General features: G+C 35.4%; 2 protein-coding genes and 2 long non-coding RNA genes across 4 annotated transcripts; 2 read left to right on the forward strand and 2 right to left on the reverse strand.

Moving 5' to 3' along the window:
- Positions 1-3,108: 3,108 nt before the first annotated feature.
- Positions 3,109-5,559, forward strand: LOC110920436 (probable receptor-like protein kinase At2g23200). The gene is made up of 5 exons (XM_022164649.1): positions 3,109-4,332; positions 4,474-4,610; positions 4,749-4,884; positions 4,967-5,129; positions 5,294-5,559. Exons 1-5 carry the CDS (start codon positions 3,109-3,111, stop codon positions 5,557-5,559), a joined length of 1,926 nt encoding a protein of 641 aa, XP_022020341.1.
- A 1,943-nt stretch (positions 5,560-7,502) lies between these two features.
- Positions 7,503-15,283, reverse strand: LOC110915702. Its single transcript, XM_022160433.2, has 4 exons — positions 15,024-15,283; positions 14,773-14,931; positions 14,565-14,691; positions 7,503-7,725 (listed from the first exon to the last, which is right to left on the reverse strand). The coding sequence occupies exons 1-4, from the start codon at positions 15,243-15,245 to the stop codon at positions 7,550-7,552; spliced, it is 684 nt and encodes a 227-aa protein (XP_022016125.1). The 5' UTR covers positions 15,246-15,283; the 3' UTR covers positions 7,503-7,549.
- LOC110915703 lies at positions 8,912-11,198 on the reverse strand. The gene is made up of 4 exons (XR_002579176.2): positions 9,634-11,198; positions 9,360-9,541; positions 9,243-9,277; positions 8,912-9,144 (listed from the first exon to the last, which is right to left on the reverse strand). It is a non-coding gene; the product is annotated as an uncharacterized LOC110915703 (long non-coding RNA).
- A 3,153-nt stretch (positions 15,284-18,436) lies between the features above and the next one.
- LOC110915701 lies at positions 18,437-21,236 on the forward strand. The gene is made up of 3 exons (XR_002579175.2): positions 18,437-18,571; positions 19,682-19,771; positions 21,010-21,236. It is a non-coding gene; the product is annotated as an uncharacterized LOC110915701 (long non-coding RNA).
- The last annotated feature ends 2,638 nt before the right edge of the window (positions 21,237-23,874 follow it).

Here is a 23,874-nt window from a genome sequence, read left to right on the forward strand (position 1 = left end):
CTAATTTCTTCAGTCGTGCTTGGATTTCTCGCCCATCGCCATCGACCCATAAAACACTCGTCCATCGAATTGAAACGATTATCCACCAAACATCTTTTTGCAGTCTCTAGTGTGAATAAAAGGGGGAAACCATCTTTAAGAGGCTTAGCGAAACCCAGGGATCGAGCCAAAAACGGATACTTGACCCGTCCCCGAAAACGCCTCTACACATGTGATTAAACCCAAGCCCCGCAACTTTCACCTTGTCGATAACATTTACTAAAGACTTCCACACACCCTTTTGAGATTATCAAGCATAACAACTCCTGTTTTGTATCAAGCCTCCAAGCTAAACATTGGATATTTATTCGGGTCCTAAAAGTATAATGAAATATCATGTTTAATCTTTTTAAGAAAACTATTAACAAAATGAACCTTTTCCTTTATCCGCTATTGGAACATACAATGATAAAATGAAGTTTATAGTTAGTAGTGCTAAGATAACCATCACTAGTACTCTAGTGGTGGCCACGGGTATTTAAGTTTCACCTATGGTGAGCCCGGATGAGTTTTCCCCTCCAGGTCTCAAGTTCTAGTCTAGGTGATAGGGGTTTCTCATTGAGTGGTTTAAATTGAGGATCTATTGTGCGAGGGGCTCTCTTGTTGGATATTGAATACATGTGCAGCGGAAGTTGTTTGAATGTGAGGCTTCATCGTGTTTGTGATGTGAGTGTGCAATGAACAAAGATTTGCAGGCAAGAATGGAGAGGACAATTTCGGTTGTGAAATGTCTTGGTGCCGGTTATCTTTGCCGGCAAACTATATATATAATGGTGGTTGTTAACAGTTGGTTTTGGAGGGAATGATAACCGTTTGAAACGGTGCCAACCAAAACAACATAACCTTTCACATAATACATCGTTACATATACATATACTTATATCATTCGAATATTAATTACATATATATATAACATAAATTAAGTTTATATTTACTAATAGACTCCCCATAAACTTAATATTTCTTCCGAGAGTGCATTATCACGCTATCATTAGCTTCATTAACCGCTTTGTCAGCTCTCTTGAAATCGAACCTCTTCCTTCGTTGCAGCCTTTTAAGTCCGTACCAGTCATTTCCAGCAAAGAAGGCATAGTGTTCCTCGGCTGCTCCTTCTTGTTCTGCACCAGACCACCTGCTTGATCCTTCATTCTCGTCCAAGCTTTTGCTCCTTCTTGCTTCTGCAACATCTACCTTAATCTCCTTTTCGGCTACTACTTGTTGAGTAGATTTGAACTTATAATACTAAACCAGTACATCTAAGTACATAGCATACATAAGTCTCGTAAATTCTCCTTCATTGTAATCGAATCCCATGTCTTTAGAGATCACATCCCACATATTATTTTTAGTCACTCTCCGGTGACCACCTTCCCTTTTAATAGACATGTATAGATCCAATAAACTCACTTTCCTATTGTTTTCAGCATATACAGGAAGTGGTCTTGTAGTGATCTCTAATTTGCCTTTTAGAAACCAATCAACCATCTCCTCAAACTTCTTTTCTATATAAAACTTGTATTTGCCGACATAACTGTCATCCTCTAACATGTCTAAAAGAGCCTTTCAGTCTTGGAAGTCTTTGAATGACATTGTTTGAATTATCAAGACATTCTAATCAGGCTCATTCGATGATATATTCAGGCTTTCGAAATATTGGTTTAAATATTCAGTTTTGAAGGTTTCATACTCCGGTTCGGATTTTAACACCGTTTCTTTCTCTCTATTACCAATCTCATCTTCCTTAGAGAAACCAGATATATCATTCTTCTTATTCATAACAGGAACATTAAATGTAGGGAAAATCTTGCATGAATCCCCGGTAAACTTAACCGTGTACCCTTGGGTGATCAATTGATCCAAACTAAGTATGTTCCTATCAATGTCAAGAGTAAAGAAGACACTTTGAATTCGAATTCTTTCAGATCCTCTCATTTATTCAACAATCCCTATTCCTTTTATGAAATAGAAATTATTCTCACCGGTTTGTGTTTCCTCATCAAACATACTTTTAATTCTTTTGAACATGTCTAAGTTTCTGGAGTAGTGCCTTTTGAAAGATTTACTAACGTACCATATTTCGGACCAGAATCCGCCAACAGTTCCGGTCACTATGTACTCCACTCTCTGATCATTTCGTTCACCATCATTTGATTCTTTCTGTTGTTGCGTCCCTGTGTTAATCGCTAGACGTATGAGTTGTGTAGCCTCATTGTTTTCTTTCTCCTTGCATGATGCAATCTAATGCCCCGGTTTGTTGCAATAATAAAATTTCCTCTGCAACCATCTTCTTTCCTTCTTCTCGTCGGAGCAATGTTTACACGGCAGGGTCGTTGATTTCGTCCTAGGATTCTCATCATTTTCGGTAGTGGCTCTGATACCACTTTGTTGGATATTGAATACATGTGCAGCAGAAGTTGTTTGAATGTGAGGCTTCATCGTGTTTGTGATGTGAGTGTGCAGTGAACAAAGATTTGCAGGCAAGAATAGAGAGGACAATTTCGATTGTGAAATGTCTTGGTGCCGGTTATCTTTGCCGGCAAACTATATATATAATGGTGGTTGTTAACAGTTGGTTTTGGAGGGAATGATAACCGTAGCGGTGCCAACCAAAACAACATAACCGTTCACATAATACATCGTTACATATACATATACTTATATCATTCGAATATTAATTACATATATATATATAACATAAATTAAGTTTACATTTACTAATATCTCTAGCGCGGACCCGAAGACAACGTATGCTAGACCTCCCGACATTCGCGAATAATTCACACCTTTCAAAAAAAAGTAGTGCTAAGATAATAAACGATAAAAGAATATCAGTTATAATATATAAAACTAAGAAAATGAATATACATTAAACTAAAAGTAATAACATTTTGGGTGGCTTCCATCTAGCCCACCAGAAAAGAAAAGAAAAGAAACAAGGAGAAGATCAAAAAATCAACGCTTGCCAACTATAGCAATGAAGACTTGAAGTTGAACAAATACATTTGTTGGCAAGCAATTCTAAAGTACCATTAATTCATTACTCACTGAACAAATACAGATCGAGGAACGATGTTACCTGCACTTATCAAGCATAACAACTACTGTTTTGTACTGCCAGATCAAACATGTCAACGTCTTACACTTGCACAGATTAAACTGGCGACAAACAACTTTGACGAGGCATTAGTCATCGGTCATAGAGGATTCGGCGAGGTTTATATATCTCTGGAAAAGTTTGATTCAGTAAACGATATTGCAATTAAGCGGTTGGATTCTACATCCAACCAAGGAGTGACTGAATTTGAGGCCGAAGTTAAGCTCCTTTCTAAACTGCGGCATGGTAATATGGTGCCGCTGGTTGGTTATTGCAACGAAGGAAACGAGATGGTCTTAGCTTATGAGTTTATGCCCAATGGGACCCTTGAAGATCATCTCCATAAAGGTGATACAGAGTTATCTTGGTTACAACGGCTAACAATATGTATAGGCGCTGCCCATGGATTAGACTACTTACACACGGGTACGTCAACTCAACATGGGGTGATACACCGAGATGTGAAGACCTCCAATATTTTGTTGGATTCTAACCTTGCTGCAAGAGTTTCTGATTTTGGATTGGCAAAAGTAGGCCCAATAAATCAGACACGAACTCATTTGAGCACTTTAGTCAAAGAGACATTTGGATATATGGATCCATGCTACTTCCAAAGTGGAAAATTGACAAGAAAGTCTGACGTTTACGCCTTTGGGGTTGTCCTTTTTGAGGAATGTGGGAAGCAAGTGGTAGATCCATCACTTGGTGACGATGAATGGAGTTTAGCAGATTGGGCTAAACACCACTACAAAGAGGGAAGACTCAACGAAATTATTGAACATAGACTGATTGGACAAATATCAAAAAAATGCTTGAAGGAATTTGCAGGCATAGATGCCCATTGCTTACATGATCAACCAAAACAACGCCCTACAATGGCGGAGGTTGTGGTCAAGCTGGAGTCTATAATGTCACGAGAAAGAGAAAGAGTTCGTTCTGGTGTTGATGATGGAAGATTCATTAACAAGGTAAGATATATTTTCACAGGCAAAGCTGACTTGATGCAGACTCGTGCAAAGGGAAGCAAATCTGAAATCAGGGCTTGGTATACTCAGAAATCAACTGATCGAGTAACTAGAACTTTCACATATGGTGAATTTGTAAGGGTAAGAACTAAATGGGATTACCACAAGTTCTTCACGGAATCTGGTGTTGGCTTGGCTATGTACGTTAGGGAGAGGGATGTTGGAACTTCTGAGGTAATTTCAGATAGACACCTCTTTACAATTTAAGAAACGATCATCTTTGCTAGCATAATGAATGAATTTCAACATAATTGTTTGCATTTTGGCCTTTCAAATAGTGCAAGCATATTTAATTTACTGAATTTTGATATGCAGCTGGGTCTCAAACCTGAAGAACTTAATCATCCCAACCTTGTTAAACTCTTAGGATATTGGTTAGATGAGCAAGTACTGTCTTGTGTTTACGAGGAAATTCCTGGCGTGAGTTTAGATAAGCTTCCTTTTGGAGGCCGGTAAAAAAAATCGGCATAGTCTTCTTTATGTGTCCAAACATAGTTGACTCTATTTTTGGGTCATTATGTCATAGTCTTGTGCAAATATCGGTTGCCTTTGAGTCGTTCAGGCATAAAGTATATGCTCTAAATATGCAGAGCCAGGTACGGCTTCACTCTCTTAGGTTGCACGGCTGAAAATAGTAGGAGCAGCTCAGGGGCTTTCTTTCTTGCATATAAGAAGGGGCATCCAGCGTATAGCCAAATTAAGACCTCTTGTATAATGGTAGACGAGGTAAATAAGATTGTCGTTGACATGCTTAATTTATTTCAACTTAACATCAATTTTACATTCTTTATATACATATACCTCCCAGGATTACAATGCTCGACTATGGGATTTTGAGGTGGACAACTCATTTGTGGCTCTTGGTTCATACGCGTTCCAAATGGATGCACCTTATGTCGCGCCTGAGTGGTTTCGTTACCAAGCAGATGTGAAATTTGAGGGTACTATCATAGCACATCAATGCGAAGACGGTATTTTTTACTTTGAACCTGGTCATTTAGTTACAATCTCAAAACTAATGTTCATAGGTTACTCAATTCCTTATCAATCAATTAACTCGTTTCCTCTTTGCTAAAAGGTACTAAGCTAGTTGTGCACGCAACAATGGCTAACCAATGAATGACCACTTTGGCAGGTTTTGGAGTGAAGAGTGAGATCTATTCCTTTGGAGTGGTATTGCTTGAAATACTAACAGGAATGAAGGTGTATGATTATGACAGACCAGTAGGAAAGCAAAATTTGGTAAAATGGGCTACTCCATTGCTAGCACATGAGGTAAATTTGGAAATGATTCTGGACCCGCAGCTTCAGGATAATAATCATCCTCTAAAGGGAGCATTCATGTTGGCTGAACTTGTTTCAAAATGTCTACAACCAACACAAGATGAACGCCGTCAATGAAAAATATTTTGCAGGTTTTGAAAGAGTGTTATATAGAACAGTTTGACTCCTAAAAGACAAACAAAATAGATATTTATTTATGTATTTGGTTGTAACTTTTTTGTATGATAACTTTCTTATATAAAACCAATCATTTTGACTTACAACAGTCAAGTATGAAAAAAAAAAAAAAAAACAATGTTGTATGTTTTACCAATAATGTTCAGAGGTGATTGCACGTCAACCATATTACCATTCTCAATGGTTCCACGGGAACGTTAAACATGCTCTTCCAAGCTAGATGATTCAGAAAACAGTAAACCTTTTCAGGGACGGTTATTTCATGAGTAAAATTTCAATCAGTTGAAAAAATTTCTAATCTAACAGGTGAAGCGTTTACTTGGTCATGTTGATCGATGGGTGAATATGGTTTTTGAATCCGACTTTGAGAAGAGATGCCTACATTGGGAGAGAAGTGAGATTAAGATATTAACAAAAGTTTAACCTTTGTGTATTTTGTCAATATACATATCCCAATAAGTATGCCAATGACTCATTACAAAGGTTGAATGTAAGAACAATAAGTAATAAAATTTGGGAAGGAAAGAAACACAGTGCCATAAGTTGTTCATCACAGACAATGCCTCTATGTCCTTTCAACGTCTTTATTTATAAACTTTGACGTATCCACCTCTATGATCCAATCTTGGATCTCATTCACCTCTGTGCTCAGTTGTCGTATATTGAACCTTGAAAAAAATAGCCTGGATAATCAAAGACTATAATTACATGATTTAAAAACGTGTAACGAGCTGAGTATGGAAATTTGTTCTAACAACGTGCGTACAAGAAATAACCAAAGACGTGTCACAAAGTTTTTTTGAAACAACACAACTCTTCGTGAAAAAATAAGTCAGTTGGCGACTAAAACCATTAGCTGTTATTCAATTACATCAGCCGGAAAAACTTTAGTGGTAACTAAACTCAGTGACGGATCAAGGATTTTTCGTCTGTGGCCCCTGTCACATCACCCCCATATTTTCCCACACACCGCTGGATTTGATCAAAATATGCTTGTTGACCAGATGTGTAAAAATTAGGAATTCCTCTTTCACTTCTCCAGTCAAATAACGAGCGTTAAAGGTAGCGCATTTGGGGGGGCCACATGAATGATATCCAATCAGATTTCATTTATTAAGTAAAATTTTTTTTCTTTTATATTTTATATAGTTAAAGGGACTTTAAATTTCACACTGGGGGCGTCATTGTTACTCTAAATCTATATGGCGTGATAAAGCCCCTAGGGACTTGATACCACACCATGCAGTCTAATCAATCGTCCGAACAAAGAATTCAAAGTCCCCCCGCTTCTATGTAGAAATTAAGCCATACGTAACACTTTTAGATTTTACCTTATTGTCACTCTATGTATGGCGCAAGAAGAAGAAATGAGAATAAATGTGTCTAAAACATTTTTGGATGTAGAAATATTTTTTTTAAACCATTGAAATTTGTCAATGAATTTTTGGATGTAAGTAGAAATTGTAATTTTGTGTTTCATATCATAAAAAAAAATATTTTTAAATTACATATAACTTATTTCTTAATCCTCTTTTTAAATATTTTTTTTCTAAATATCAAATAGAATTCGGTTTCTTTTTAAACCTACTGTTCTATTAAATCGTGTTATATCAGTTAAGGGACGGGTGGCGGATCTAGAAAAAAAAATGTTAAGGGGTAACGTTTCAAAATTTCTTTTCTATAGGGTAGTGAAATAGAAAAAACGTCAATTTTTTCCAAACTTTACACTACCGCCGGAGCTACCCCTTGTTATATGGTTTGTCCGCCGTTGTGCAATGTGGTTATTTTACCTTGCTGATCAGACTCAAAATCATAGGATTATTTTTTAATATTATAATATCTATTTTAGCCATTATTATATATTGTAATTGTTCCTAATCATATAGGAAATGGCCATACATATAAGTTTTATTTTTTTAACATAAGTTAATTAGTATGTCCATTCTGCAGGTAAAAGCAGTTCTATAGGAATCTCTTCCATATCCTTACGACCATCCTTCTTCGCAACATCACCAGCCACAAAAGGTTTTGCGACAATGTCTTCTTGCATCATTTGTCCACCACGACGTTTCAAACCATCACCACGACGACCACGAACATGCATACCTATCACAAAAAGAATAGCTTTGGATATAAAGTTTGATAACATATATCGTATACTAGTAGCCATAATATATTCATTTATATTTTTTTGTTAATTGTATTTATTTAAGGTGTTTAAGGTATCATTGATTTAGTGTATATGAGATGTTCAATCAAAGTGATAAGAAGATGACTTTTGACCAACAAAAATAAGTTTATCGAACACATGTAAATGTTACACCAAAAATAGAGAAAATGTGAAGAATAAAGTTTCCATGAGTACAAGTTAAAATTTTGGAAATATTCACGAACCTTTATACACTTAGTTTATTATTTTGAGAAATTATCTAAATCCACACACTTTTTAATAGAATTTTTTTATTTACCAGAAGAAAAGAGAATACATTTTATTAACTTTCAAAAACACTCTCAGGACTGCCAGCAGCTAGAAAATTAGTTACATTTCAAAATGTGAAATTTTCCATTTGAAGGTGAAAATATTTTACAAACTTATAAGTATAAAGTAAAAAAAAAAAAAAAAAAAAAAAAAAAACTTATTATTTTTACATGTTCACACACTACTACAGAAATAGGTATTTGCTATGGCCAAATTCGTAGCAAATCCGTAGCAAACACCCATTTTGCTACGGATTTGCTACTGATTTCGTTCGTAGCTACAAGTCTCGTCGCTAATTGATTTGCTATGAACTTTAGCTATGGAAATTATATTTGCAACGATTTTAGCTACAAAAAGGGGCGTTGGTATTTTAGCCACGGATTTGCTACGAAAAAGTTTGCTACGGAATTTCGCTATGACTTTTTAGCTACGGAGATTTTTAGCTACGAACTTTTTAGCTACAGAGATTTTTAGCTACGTAATTTTGCGACTGATTTTTTGTTACGAAGAAGTTTTTGCTACAAAATTTTGCTATTAAAGAGTCATCGCTCTTTGATCTTTTAATTATGAATTTGCTACGAAAAAGTTTGCTACGGATTTTGCTACACTCTTTTAGCTACAAATTGGACTATGAAATTTGGCTACAAAATTCACCATAGCTTTGGCTAAAATTCTTTTTGCAAAATATAAAAATAAAATTGTTACCTATTTCTGCAAAAGCTATAAAATTATATAATTTAATCGTAAATATACATATACACATAATTCAACCCAAAAATATATATAATTCAATTTTATATAAACCAACAAAACTGTACACATTATTCAAATGAAATACAAAATTATACAAATTATGTAAGTACGATACAAATTGTATTCTCTAATCACAAGTTTGTGTTCATAAATTCTGTAACGTCTAGCAGATCCACATCATACAAAATTACACACCACCCAATTGATGGGTAAAGTTTATGGATATTGATATCTCTTGAACTTTGAGCACAAGTTCCATATGCATCCATCGTTGCCATGCTCATCTAATGAAACTATTTTTACATATAAAAAGTAGCAAATTCATTAGTACTTAACATGTAAATTCTAAATGTAGGAAGAAAAGGATTTGATAAATTTTAATAAGGTGTACCACTATTTTGTGCGAGGCATACGTCCATCGTTGCCCTGCATAATCATTAAAAACCATTAAAAATAACACTTTTAATAATCTAAATACATGCCAAGAAATTTTGTTAAAAAAATAAACCATTGCCAAGGCTTCTTTTCCAAGACATTAATAAACTACTTTGATGTACATCTCAATCAAACAAAAGAAAGTTGAAGCAGACATGAACGGTTGTCTCCTTGTGTATCCCCAACATCAACATCTAGTTGGGGCAAATTATCAAACAGTTGATGTGCCTGTTGTTCATAAAGGTTTTAGTACTCCTACAAACCAAAGTAGATAGATCAAATAGAAGTAAAGTATAATGAAATTAACATAATAGAAATACTTATCATATATCAAAAGACATATATACCTGTTGTTCGGTGACCCGGCGACCCGGCCCTAAAGAGGGATCGGTATTAGTGAGAGGGAAGGGAAGAGGATTTCAGGGAGGCACGAATCTAAAGACATGATAGTAACATTATTGATTGAAATAGGGGTAATATATGGGGGGAATTACTGAATTGTGTTTGAAATTAGGAGGGAACTAAAGTAGTTTTAGGGGAAAGTGGGTTAGTGGAGGAAAAAGTGGTTCTACCGAGGTAAAATGAATTTATAGGAGGTTATAAAATATTTTTGTATTTTATTAACAATTAAAGTAACCAATCACAAAATATTTTATAAAATATTTTATTAACAATAAAAAGTTGAAACCCAAATAATATTTTTTAACAATAATACATAGCAAAATTTGCGACCAGTTTTATTTCATGACAAAACTTCATAGCAGGTGCCTCTTTTTGTAGTAGTGAAACCGAAACAAAAAACGAAACCAAACCGAAACCCGTCCCGAACCGAAGCTCGTCTCGTGCGAAAATTCATGTCGGCCTAAAACCTGTTGCGATCCAAAACCCGTCTCGTGCAGAAACCCGTGTCGGCCCGAACCCGATCCTAACCGACCCGTTCCGATCCAAAACCCGTCTCGGTCCGAAATTCAATTCGAACTGAAACCGTTCCGAACCAAAACCTGTTTCGTGCCATAACCCCTCTTGTGTGTATACTTGTGCCGACCCGAAACCCATTCTGATCCAAAACTTGTCTCGTTTCTTTAAGGTGCTAACCCACATCGACCAATTTCTTTAAAGTTGTCGACCCGCTTTGACCCGAAAATAACAAGATGAAATTTCAATTGACCCGTTGTGACCCGTTTAGTTAAAATATCTTACCCAAACTAACCATATAATTTTAAAAGCAACCCAAACTAACCCACCTGAAAGCCTTTAGGTCAGGATTGCCACCTCTAATTAAACATGATTAAGTGTTAATTGCATATAGCTAAATCGATATTATATATGTAAATGAACTAGTTTTATGTCCTGCCCGTTTTGCGGGATGCTAGACCGAATATTTGTTTACCAATTAAACAAAACAGTATCGTAGCTTTGCTAGATAAAAAAAACTAAAACAATGGCAAAGCTATAACTTTTAGCTGGGGGCAAAACTGAAATTTGTCAAAACAATGAGCGAGTACAAGGCAGCTGGCTGACACGAATATAAATTATATCGAGTCAACCAATTAAAATAAAACACAACCATAGTTTTGCTTAAAAAAACTAAAACGGTGGGTAGAACGTAATTTCGAACTGGGGGCAAAATCATAATTTTTAACTGGGGTAAAATCATAATTTGTCAAAAGCTAAAAGAGTGGCAAGAATGTAAATTAGAATGAGGGACAAAATCATAATTTTGAAAAGGGGGAAAATCGTAATTTTAAATTGTGGGTAAAATCGTAACTTGTCCGGGGCAATGTGGGAGTGACGGGCAGTTGTTTGGCACTGTTCCCCCTCATGGTCTTTGTAGTATACTAGTTGACGCCCCGCCCGCGTTGCGGGGCGATGGCCGAATAATGAGCGAGTGTTAGGCAGTTCATTGACACGAAAAACAAATAAATCGAGTCAACCAATTAAAACAAAACACTTTTATAGTTTTAAAAAAAACTAAAACAATGGCAATATTAAAATTTTTAACTGAGTGAAAGTTGTAATTTTTTACCGGGTAAAATCGTAATTTGTCAAAAGCTACAGTAATGGGAGTACTATAAATTTAAACCAGGAGCACAGTTGTAAATTTTCACAGGGGCAAATTCGTAATTTTGAACGTGGGGTAACAGCGTAATATAAATTTGAACTAAGGGTACAATCGTAATTTTAAGCTGGAGGCAAAAGCACAATTTTATTTTGAACCGATGGCAAAATCGTAATTTTGAGTTGGGGTCAAAAACATAATTTTATTTTGAACTGGGGAAAAAACGTAATTTTGAATTGAGGGCGAAATCACAATTTTTTAAACGGGGAAAATCACATTTTTGAACAGATGACAAAATCGAAATTTTTAGCTGGGGAAAAAACAAAATTTATTTTGAACTGGGGGCGAAAAGGTAATTCTGAGTTGAGGGCAAAACCACAATTTTATTTTAAATAGAGGGAAAATCGTAATTTTGAGCTGGGGACAGAATCATAATTTTATTTTGAGCTGGGAACAAAACCGTAATTTCAAATAGGGGCAAAAACGTAATTTTAGAATGGATATAAAATAATAAACTGGTTGGTCCAATGGGGGAGTGCCAGGCAAAGTCGTAATTTTGAATTTAGGGCAAGATCGTAATTTTGAGATGGGGACAAAAAGCGTAATTTTATTTTGAGTTGGGGGCAAAGACGTAATTTTAAAATGGATATAAAATAACAAAACGTGTTGGTCCAATGGGGGAGTGCCAGGCAGCTGCCTAGCACTATTCCCCCATCTTGAAAATGTATAAGAAGTAAACTAGTTTATGTCCCACCCGCGTTGTGGGGCGCTCGGCCAAATATTTCTCTACCAATTAAAACAAAACACTATCAAAGTTTTGCTAGAAAAAAAAACGAAACCGATGAAAAGACTGTAATTCTGAATTGGGGATAAATCGTAAGTTCAACTGGGGTATAATCCAATGTTTTAAAAACCGGTTCAGACCGGCCAGTTATATCGATTGAACGATCCAGTAAAACGGTTAAACTGCCCGGTACACCCGATTAAACCGCTCTATACACTCGGTTAAACCGTTTTTGAGCCAAATCCGGTATGGTATAAAAACCGGATTTTAAAACATTGGTATAATCATAATTTGTCAAAAGCTACAACGGTGGCAACGTTGTAATTTTAAATTGGGGGCAAAATCGTAAATTTGACTGGGGTAAAATCGTAATTTGTCGAAATCTTCAACGATGGTAAGACTGGAATTTTGAATTGGCGTCAAATCGTAATTCTAAGCTGGGGTAAAATCGTAATTTGTTCGGGCCAGTGAGGAAGTGCTAGGAAGCTAGCTGCCTGATTACTCCCCTCCATGGATTTTGTATATTGACTAGGGTCCAAATCATAATTCTAAGCTGGGGTAAAATCATAATTTATTCGGGTCAACGGAGAAATGTCAAGTAGATGTCTGGCACTATTCCCCTCCATGGATTTTGTATATTTATATATGAGTGCAAATAATATGAAAACGTTATAAAAACCAATTACCAGAATGATCTAATATGTTTAACTAGGGATGAGTTCGGTGTCAACTGGTACTGAAAATCCCACGAATGGGCATCGGTACTGAAAATACCTGGTACGGTACTTGTATTTGAGTGGTAAAACTGATAAATACCGATATCGTACCAAACCGGTACCAAAAACGTCAAAAGTCGGTAACGAATATATTCAGTACCAGTACCCAACACCATTTGCTCATCCCTATGCTTAATTTAGTACGTATTATTTATATTATTTGTATGAGATAGCTATATTAAATGTATTTATGTTCACACGAGTGCGTGTAAAATTGACTTTTTTTAACTATTTTTAACTAATTAATATTTTTACTTTTGAATTTTCTGTTGTTAATATTATTAATTATTTTTTAGTATTTCTTTTGTTCATTTTTGCTTATGGATTTTGTTACGCGTCTTTTTTATTGTTTTTTTTTTTTTTGAATATTTATTTTGTTAGTTTTGCTATGGATTTTGCTACCACTATTATTAATTAATTTTTTTTTTTGTTTTCGCAACGTATTTTGCTATGGATGTTGTGATGGATGTTAGTAAATTATTTTTTTAATACTTTCTTTTTCTTATTTTGCAATGATTTTTTTATGGATTTGCTACAGATTTTGCTACGTTAGTTTTTAAGAATTTTTCTAGATTTTGCTAACAATTTCTCTACGGACTCTATTTACTTACCGTTTTCGCTACCGTTTTTTTAAACCTCAGTTTGTTAGTTTTTAAATATTTATTTTTATGATTTAGCTAAGGACTTTGCTACCAATTTTACTAAGTTTTTTTATTATATTTATTTTCACAATTTTGCTATCGATTTTGCTACAGATTCTATTTTACTTTTTTTTAGTTTATTTCTAAATACTTATTTTCATGGTTTTGCGACGGATTTTGCTACCGGTTTTGCTACATTATATGTTTTATATTAATTTCGTCAATTTTGCTACGGATTTGCTATGAGTTTTGCTACGGAATTCCTTTGCGACGGAAGTTCGTAGCTAATCCGTAGCTAATTCGTAGCAAAATTTGTTCCTAGCTAATCCATAGCTAACTCGTAGCAAATTTTGCCACCAATTTTTTCTGTAGCAAAATTTCATAGCAAATGCCTCTTTTTGTAGTAGTGACATAAACCATGAAAACAAAAACTTTAGTTATTACTTACAAACTTATATGTATAAAAAAAACTTATTTATTTATGTCATCCCTAATACGCGTATTTGCATTTAACGCATACGTCAAAAAAGTAGATATGTAACGTATGTAATACGACATGAATAATTTATTCTGAAATACATAATAAATCAATTATGATGTACACAATTTATTAATCATGTGAAATTCATAAGAGAGAAATCAGCAAAAAAAAATATGTTTTATAAAACTCACATAGTTTGTCTTAGTTTTTATGTCTTATTTTTATCTTACATGGGTTATAGTTGTGAAAAAAAAAAGTTGTGATGTATAACACAGTTTGTATTTGTTCAACAATACAACCGTACACTGCTACTAGCATAAAAGTAAACACAAAAAATGTGAGATAGTATTTATTTCTTTCATTTTAGAAAGAAGTCTTTCAAATTCAAAATAACACATTAATTATTAGCAGTATTACTTCTAAATTCGTTTTAATGATTTATAATTTTGTATAGATTTTATGGGTTTTATTAAGAATAAAGAGTAGATTATTGTCAACTAGATTTATTATAACAAATATTGTTGTTCACACCATCACCTTTTCTACCACGGATCCTCTTCGGATACGCCGGTAAGAACACACCGGTTCCATTACTTGCCTCCTCCGGCAGACATGATGGTCCGATCATCGGAATGTTCACAAAACCACCATGATCAGTTGTCATCTAAAACAAATGAAAGAGAAATGATTGTATCTTTTATAAAATAAAAAAAACTAAATTTAGTACAGAAATTAATAAAGAGACCTGAATGTTGATCGGATCCAAAGCATCAAACAGTTGTAGCGGACGAGCCGCGGTGTAGTCTACAGTATTGCGAAAAGCCAATCCACAACATCCGTCGCCAATTCCACCGTGAAAACGGTAGTAGGCCTTCAAACCACCGCGCCTCCATGTCCCAACACGCTGGTTGATCAAAAAATAATTAATGATCAACCCATGCACAATTTTCTAAAAGAAACGAATAAATTAATTAAAGAACAATAAAAAAATTATACCAGATTGTTGGTGGATGGTAGTGCGGCAAAACTAGCAAAATTGTTGCCAGACTGGTAACGATGGTGGGGGAGGTATCCTCCACCATCGTTAACAGCGAAAAGGTTTGGGTAGTAAAAGAAGCTGTTGAAAGCATAAGGCATGCTAGGTACAACATTTCGGTCGGACCAGTGACCGAGCCATGGTAGTTGGTGGTAGCGACGGCCAGAGAAGTAATCAGACATTTTCAGGGTAATTGTGATGTTGAAAGCACGAGGAGTTCATTTTATAGGGAGGGAGCAAAGAGAAGTGTGTGATCAAGGGGATTATAGTGGGATGATGGAAGTCACGTGACTGATTGCTCACATGCCACGTAGGATATTGTTGACTTGTAGGACCATCTCACTTGTTTCCCCATTATGACAACTCAGCTTAATGAAAAAGGAAGGAGACATGAGTTTGACTATCTTTAATTTTTAATATCATATGTCACAGAAAGAATAAAAAAAATGCAGAAATAATTGAAAATCTTATTTAAGAAAGTAACCACCACTTGGTTGGCGGACTAATGTAAACCTTTAAATGCGTGGGGTATGGTGGGGCGAAGGTTTTGGGTATGAGTTGACACGTGGACTTCGAGGGGCACCGTTGGTCAGTTGCATGCTGGGTCGGTATGGCGGGACGTGGTTAGCCCGTGTGGGTTGGCCACGTGGTATAATTTTTTTTTCAATTATTATAAAAATACACACATAATTAAAAAAAAAATCTAGCCACCTATAGCCTAGTCAACCCAGCCAATGAGAGCCGGCCACGGAAGACCGCTAGGCCTGCGCAAAGCCCGGGCTGAAACCTCCGCCCAAGGGGCCAAGCCCACCCGGGGTGGTGACTTGGGCGTTTGTACCCAACCTCTGCCCCAACCCCCGCCCCATACCCCATAGTCTAAGTGTAAAGTTTTGGGTTCAAGTGTCACGAGAAGAAAAAATTCGTCGTTAAAAAAATTAAGAAACTAACCAAAAGTTTAATTAGAAAACCATATTCTAAAGGGTACATGTGTTATTTAATACTAATAATATCTGTTAAAAATAAATAAAGATATAATTTTTTTAACGGTAAATTTAGATCACTGACGAACCACTGGAGTATCATGATGCCACAATCAGATCAACCTGATCATATTCATCTCCACTAGACATAATGCCTATACACCAATTCAAGAAAAAAACCAATAAATATGAGAAAAACACCGCTTGTGAGAATCAAACCCATGACCTCTTCATCCCAAAGCCTTACCCCACCCATATAAATATATAATAAGTTTCATATGAACATATTTATCGGTTGTCTAGATATGTGAAATTTGTGAAATATATTTTTCTTGTATGTTGTGTCTATATGTGATATGTGAACGCCTAATATGTTTGATTTATATTTCATGTAATGGGCTAATGGGTCTGAAACGGTTTATGTGGTCCACTTAACCTATTTAAAAATTAGAAATTCTAAATTAGAACTAATTTTGGTACACAACAAATTTACCCATATCAATAGTGTAACTATAGAAGAAACAAATTTTAGTTTGTAAATTGATCAAATAAAAATGTGTGTTTCCTTCTAGGATATTAGATACGATTTCACACAAACAGATATCTGTGTGTTTAGATTTTTATCTTACTTTTTATGTTTTAATTTATTTTATATGCATTGCATCGTATGTTTGTACTGAGTGCCAGAATATATGATATTATATTATACGGCATAACTTTATAATAAATGTGTTAGGACAAAAATAGCGAATTTGATCTAGTATTAGGCATATTCACCAATAAATTTTCTTATAACATCATAGGGCTGTAAACGAGCCGAGCTCGACCTGTCTCGAGCTCGGCTCGAACTCAATTCGAGCTGGCTTGGCTCGAGCTCGAATTTCAAATCGAGCAGAGATTTGAGGCTCGAGCTCGACTCGATTAAAATTCGAGCTAGCTCGGCTAGGCTCGATCTAGCTCGAACTAACAAATAACCGCAAAATTTACTACTTAAAAGCCCTAAAAATAAATCTTTTCATAGACTAAGGGCCATAATTACAATTATGTTTAACCAAATGGCTAAATATACAAGTATAATAGTTAACTCACTTTGTACACTTTATTTACCTTCTTTTATAGGGGAGATACTCCCTTAGCTTTTGTCTTATGAGCGATGTGAGACAAAAAAATGAAGGATGTAAAACTTATCGAGCTGGCTCACGAGCTCGCGAGCCGAGCTGGCTCGTTTACAGCCAAGCCAATTTTGAGCCGAGCTCTTTTCGAACTTTTTTCGAACGAGCTGCAAGCCACGAGTTTTTTAAACACCCCTATAACATCACAGCTGACTGAAATTTTCAAAATAAGTTAAATTTAGTTTTATCTCGTCACTACAGTTTTATTCATTTAATTTTCACCATTCTAGGCATTAAATACGTGTACGTCAGCTTGATCGGAATTATTTTATACGAGTAATAAATACATTATCGGAGTTTATCGTGTTTGTCGGCCACCGATAAACTCAATTCGATGTGATAAAAGCATGCAATCAAAATAGATATAGCACCTTTGAGAATTCTCTATGACAATCAAATCCGTATTAAGTAAATTTCTTTACAAGACATGATATTAAATTAAGAGTAAATTACAAGTTTTGTCCTTTATGTTTACACCAAATTGCAGGCGGTGTCCTTTGCCTTTAAAATTGATAGGTTTTGTACTTTATGTTTCAAAATCCTACACATTATATCCTTTATGCCTAACCCAATTTATTTTTTCAGTTAAATAAGAACATGTGCAGGTCACATGAGGATAGAAATGTCATTTGCTAATCTTATCTTTTCCCCCAATATAACCATCCTAAACCCTAGTCTTTCACATTTCCCTCCAAACTGAAATCAACCTGCCAATTGGGGGAGAAAATTAGGGTTATGTTTACAGAAGTTGGATGAGGCTGGTGAGCTTGGTTTCTGAGGGTGGTTGCCGTTCTCCGGCCGGTGATTACCATCAACAACCCTCCTTTATTTTCAGATAGAAACGAGAAGCGGAACTGATTTATTCATCTAGAAACCTTGATGTAAAAGTGTTTAAAAAGATTCAAGTATTTGTTAACAACCTCTTTGGAGAACCAGTTCGACGGTGACTGATCATGACTGTTATCTCTGTTGAGCAGAGAGCTAATAGTGTTACACCCCAAAACTCGAATTATTAAATTCGTAGGAATGTCACCATGTGTAATTAAATAAAATACAATAACTAAGTTATTAAACTTAGTTAAATGCCTAATAAACAAGTTAAGGAATGAAACTTGTGGCAACTATAATGGAATGTTAAACTTGAGGGACTTAGATTGCCAAAAAGGAAATATAATTTATTAAAACAAAAACAAAAAAAAATCACACACACAGGGTGTGTCTGCGTACGATCACAGGAGAAGGGGGAAAAGGGGGTGTAAACTCTAACCACAAGAAATCATCAATTGAAAAGGAAATCGCGGGCTGATTGTGTGCATGAACCAAGAATGATGATCCCTTAAGCGTTTCTCACATCAAGTAAGTCAAATTTCATGATTTGGTGATGATTGATGAAACGGGTTGTGTGTAATCCATGATTAAATGTGTGATTAAACCTGAATGTTACATGATATGCTCATATAGAAGTTGTATTATGTGCAATTTTGATTATATTGATAGTTTGAAGCAAAACCCACTTGTATGTCAAAAGATGAATGGATATTGTGAAACCCTAGATGCTAATTAGTATGGTATCAATGATTTAAACAATGTGTTGATGAAATATTGATAAGTAATTGATGTTACAACCATATGTTCATAGTTAGGATGAAAGATTGTTATGAATTTGATTGATTGTTAATAAGTTATGTGAAGAATTAGTAGGAATCATGCTTTAAAAGCTTGTACATAATGTTTTACAAATGCGAAACCCGCCAAGTGTTCGATGAAATGCTTAAGAAAACAAATTAGATGAAAACTAAATCTATCAAGAAAGTTACAGCCGAATGTAATCGGCTGTAACGGGGTCAAATCTTATCAAAAACTGATGTTTATTGAGTTTGTGATGAACTTCCAGGAAATATCTTTGAAACCCCACTGGAATCGCATTTTTTGACGAAAATTGAGCATTTTATGAGTTTTTCCGTATCAAAGGTTCAAGCTGCGTTTTCTGGCAGAATTTGCAGCCCATTATGAATGTCATAACTCAATTTAGGAATTTAGTTATGATCTCAAATTTTTACTGTAGATAGTTTTAAGCGATTAAAAGAATTGCCAATTGGAATTTCGTCAATCGGGTAAATAAGGAATTTTTAATGAATTTTTCCGTAAGCTGCAGTCAGAAGTGACGAATCTGATTGCAGCTTAGTAAATGAATATTTATAAATTTTTGATAGAGAGTTAGACTCTAAAAATTTAACACAAGGATAACCCCTCCGAGGGGCACGTCGCATAAAAAGATTGTAATTTTTGCAAGCTCGTAAATACAGTAAACGGACGTCCCCAAACAGCCTATTTTCAGTGAAATAAGCTATACATGTTAGTGAATGAATGATTAATGCAAGTTGAATATGAAATTATGCAAATGTATGCTCGTTATCAAGTACAATGATGTATGCTAACAAGAATGTGTTGATGATAACCTGAAAGCGTAGGAGCCATGTCAACATGGACACGAGCATGGAAGGGCAATGGGTCAAAGGTAAATACGGAAGCTATGCACGAACTCGGACACACGAGGTAAGTGATTTTCGTAATCACTTCTTATTTTGTTTAAGTAAGGTAGCGTTAGTTTATCGAGCATGATGATGATTGAGGTTTGATATGGTTTTGGTTGTATAAAATCGGTAACTTTTACTACGTAGACCAAACGGATTAAAACAATGTAGTAATGTTATGTCGGAATAATGCTTAAGTAATGGCTACAGTTTTGTAACCGGGTAATGGGTAGAATTTCATATAAGAATTTTAATCGAGAAATGGGGACGCTAATGTAGACAGAAGACTCGGTTGTGAGTACTTGAATGTGTTTGGAGTCGTGTTGATTTAAATAGTCTTATTGTTGATCCTAAGTTCTTTTTACAGTTAAGGTGGTTTGATACAAATTATTGAATATGGTTCAACTTAATAATAGCGAATTGTCTTGACGGTGTTTTGGGGGTTTAAACCCATGAAAAAAGGAGTGCAAATTGTTATGGGTCGAGATACCCAAGTGCAGAAAATTCAGCTTATTTCCAGATTTTTGCTAGTCTTCAAAAATTCATAGAAAATCAACCGAATGTCCGTTCGGGGCGTGTTTTATATCCACGGAAAGGTCTCGGAGTCACCGTTACTAATAATTTTAGTTTGAAGTGAAATACTCAATGTAAACAGGGGAAAATACTGAATTACTACAGCTGCATAAAGCTGAGTGAAAAACATAAATTTTCTGGTACTTGCATAATCTTAAGGAATTTTTAAGGAAACAATCGGATGTGATTATGTTGTTATTTTAAAACTCAATGTAGTTATGTATATTTACATGAGTTAAAGTGAGTGATTCCTTGAATATGGAATTCTTATGCTAAATAAAAAAAAGAAAATCATGTAGGTATGGCTCGTTAATTTCAAACAGCGCGAGAGCTTGTATGTATGTGCGCATGTATGAATGCATGCGTATATGTGTAGAGGTATATGATTATATGCATGTGGGAATTTAGGAATGTGAACATGTGTGAATGCGAGATGTCATTTATGTATGAAGGAGTGGTTCATTATGCTTGGTTATTAACGAATACTAATGATTTGTCTTGAGATTGGAATGTAATACAGGTATGAGAACATCAGGTTCAAGAAGTATTGAAGTCAAACACGGAACAAGAGATATCAAATGGATTAAGTTTATATTGTTGAATGTTATACGGATTTTTAATTGTATGATAATAATGTTATATGATGTTGACGATGATTAATGGTTATGTTGTGAATGATGTCCACAGGTTTATACGGATTTCTTCTACCACGAATGAAGAGAAGCGGGCATGGATCGAGTTGATAGCGAGGATTGTACGGGAAAGAACGGTCACCTAGCTTGGATTATGTAACACTTGTAGAATTGTTTTCCATGAATGTTGTTAAATCAGTTAGTAAGTGTTAAACGTTTTGTGACTAAATCTATACGTAAGCAATGTATTTAGCAAAGTAAGAAAAAAAATTAAGGATCGTTTTTCCGCTGCGTCGTTTTTATGTTATTACGTGTTAGGGTGTTTCAAATGGTGACCTCTTCGATTTCACATTTCATCTCCTCCTTGTCTGATTTTGGTTTATGGTTATGAAACCCACCAATGAATACTCGAAAGGGAGACCTGGGGGTGTTTGTATGGGTGGTTGAGTCTAGTAGTAATATTTTCCTTTATTGTTGAAAACAAGGGGAGGAGAATAAATGTGATTTGACTTTAAATCAGTGCCATCCAAGTTTGAAGATTGGTGATTAGTGGTGACTGTGAAAGCCACTAATCACGTTGACTGTTGGGTGTGTGAAGACTAAATCGAAGAAGGAATTTTCATCTTCGAAGTCGCCGCTGTGGTTATGGGGTCTCCGTCTCCGGCGTTTCGCCAGAATTTGAGAAGGCTCAAGACAAGGATGTTTATATTGGGGGAAAAGATAAATGGATTAACAAATGACATTTCTACCCTCATGTGACCTGCACATGTTCTTATTTAACTGAAAAAAATAAACTGAGTTAGGTCTAATGGACATAACGTGTAGGATTTTAAAACATAAAGTACAAAACCTATCAATTTTAAAGGCAAAGGACACCGTCTGCAATTTGGTGTAAACATAAAGGACAAAACTTGTAATTTACTCTTAAATTAATGGTACAAACCCTAAAGTCCTAAACTCATATATTCTTTTATGAGTGATTACTGATTATCCATTTAACAAAGTATCATGCATTGAGTAGTTTTTAATGTACAACATTAAGCCCATAAAATCATAAACAGGTGGCCCATTAGCCTGTGGCATACTGGCATTTATCTAAAATTTGTTGTTTACGTTTCCGGTATACATCTTAATTTTTTTAACAACAAACTTTTACCCATTAATATCATCGATTTTGTATGCAGGAAATTATACACATATCATTTTTATAGAGATACGTATGATACCACTAGATCACTAAGGTAGTGTTTGTTTTTTCTAAAAAAATATGCACATACTCTTCTGTTTGCGCCACGCAGACCACTCACAGACATTTTACGAAGATGTGCGAGCTCTTCTTGGTGCAGACTTAGGTCAACCACTTTTAAGATTTTCTAAGGTCTGCACAGGGTTAAACACCACCACCGTCCATCACCACCGCCACCACCACCGTCCACCACCCCTGTCCATCACCACCACCCACCGTCCACGTCCACCACCCACCGTCACCCTTTGTACACCGCCACCAGTTTATTTTAGAAGTCTACATACATTAAAAAACAAACAATATTCACAATAAAAGTTAATGGGAATTTCGTTGAAGTCACTACACACTCGTGAAATAATGGTTTAATTAAAGCTCTATTGCCTATGTAGTAATGACATGACATTACGTTATTCACTTTTTAATGAAACCATAATTTAGTCTAAGAGCATTCATAATGAAGACCTTAAAAATATGTGAGTGAGTTTAGTTATATTATAAGAAATGATTGTTAGTGTTTTTGAATGGAAGAAATAGAAAATATATGATGTTAGTGTTCATCTGTAAATATATGCGGGAAAAAAAAGGAGAGAGAAAACCTTATAAATTTTTTAATATTTTTAGAAACGGTTGTGAGTGGATGAGAAAGAAAATATGATGATAAAGGTATAACAAATATTATTTAATTGAAAGGGATAGAGAAAAAGTATGGATACGGATACATAATTCATTGTGAATGCTATAAGTGTTTATTAAATGAAACCAACACACCCTTTTTTGAACGACGAATTTCTTTAACCCTGTTGTTTATAAGATTTGAACACGGAATCTCTACCTTCCAAATCCAGGTGTGCTTTTCCTTTACCGGTAGAGAAACCAAAACACACTTAGTATAAGGGTGTACGAGGCACTAGCGGGGATGGGGATCGGTGACCCCATTCCCCGATCGGGAACACCGCCGCCATCACCGCGGGGACCCAAATGGGGGGGGGAGACACCGCATATGAAAGCACAAGGATCGATGAGGAGAGACGTTGGGCAACGGTCATTTTTTTTAAAAAAAAAAATCAATTTTAACAATATAAATAACCAACTTAATCTAATTTTTTACCACACCCATTCTCAAACTCACTCTAAAAATCTATCAAATACAACATAAAATGGATTCCAAGTTCCCGTTTTTTTCTCCCCTACCCGACTTTCCCGACGATGAAGATTCATCGTCAAGCGATGGTAGCTTAATTTTCTTCCAAAATCTCATCCAACAAGCGGAGCTACTAGACACGGCATCGTCTAGTAAAAAAAATTGTCCGTCGAGATCGTGTGGGAGGCCATGAGACACTCATGGCCGATTATTTTGTCGAAAATCCAAAATTTAATGCCGATTTTTTCGTCAGAGGTTTCGTATGTCCAAGTCTTTGTTCCTAAAAATTGTTAGTGACGTGGAAGCGAATAACGAGTGGTTTCAAGAGGGCTTGGACGGGAGAATGAAGAAAAGTTTCACGCCGTTGCAAAAGGTTACTTCTGCGATTAAACAACTTGCAACTGGTAACCCACCAGACGAAAACGACGAGTATTTAAATATGGCTGAAAGGACCTCTTGTGAATGCCTTGAATATTTCTGCGAGACGGTTTGTACAATGTATGCCGGTGAACTTTTACGTAGACCAACGAGCC

Source organism: Helianthus annuus, chromosome 11 (genome assembly GCF_002127325.2).
Source record: "Helianthus annuus cultivar XRQ/B chromosome 11, HanXRQr2.0-SUNRISE, whole genome shotgun sequence".
NCBI classification, from domain to species: Eukaryota; Viridiplantae; Streptophyta; class Magnoliopsida; order Asterales; family Asteraceae; genus Helianthus; species Helianthus annuus.

Bases quoted from the DNA above. Each gene is read 5' to 3' on its own strand.
- LOC110920436 (XM_022164649.1), top strand. From the start codon at position 3,109: ATGTTACCTGCACTTATCAAGCATAACAACTACTGTTTTGTACTGCCA. The intron at 4,333-4,473 runs GTAATTTCAGAT...TTTGATATGCAG, and splicing joins GGGATGTTGGAACTTCTGAG to CTGGGTCTCAAACCTGAAGA. The intron at 5,130-5,293 runs GTATTTTTTACT...CCACTTTGGCAG, and splicing joins AGCACATCAATGCGAAGACG to GTTTTGGAGTGAAGAGTGAG.
- LOC110915702 (XM_022160433.2), bottom strand. From the start codon at position 15,245: ATGTCTGATTACTTCTCTGGCCGTCGCTACCACCAACTACCATGGCTC. The intron at 14,932-15,023 runs GTATAATTTTTT...TTGATCAACCAG, and splicing joins TACCATCCACCAACAATCTG to CGTGTTGGGACATGGAGGCG. The intron at 7,726-14,564 runs GTGATGGTGTGA...TTTTTGTGATAG, and splicing joins GAGGATCCGTGGTAGAAAAG to GTATGCATGTTCGTGGTCGT.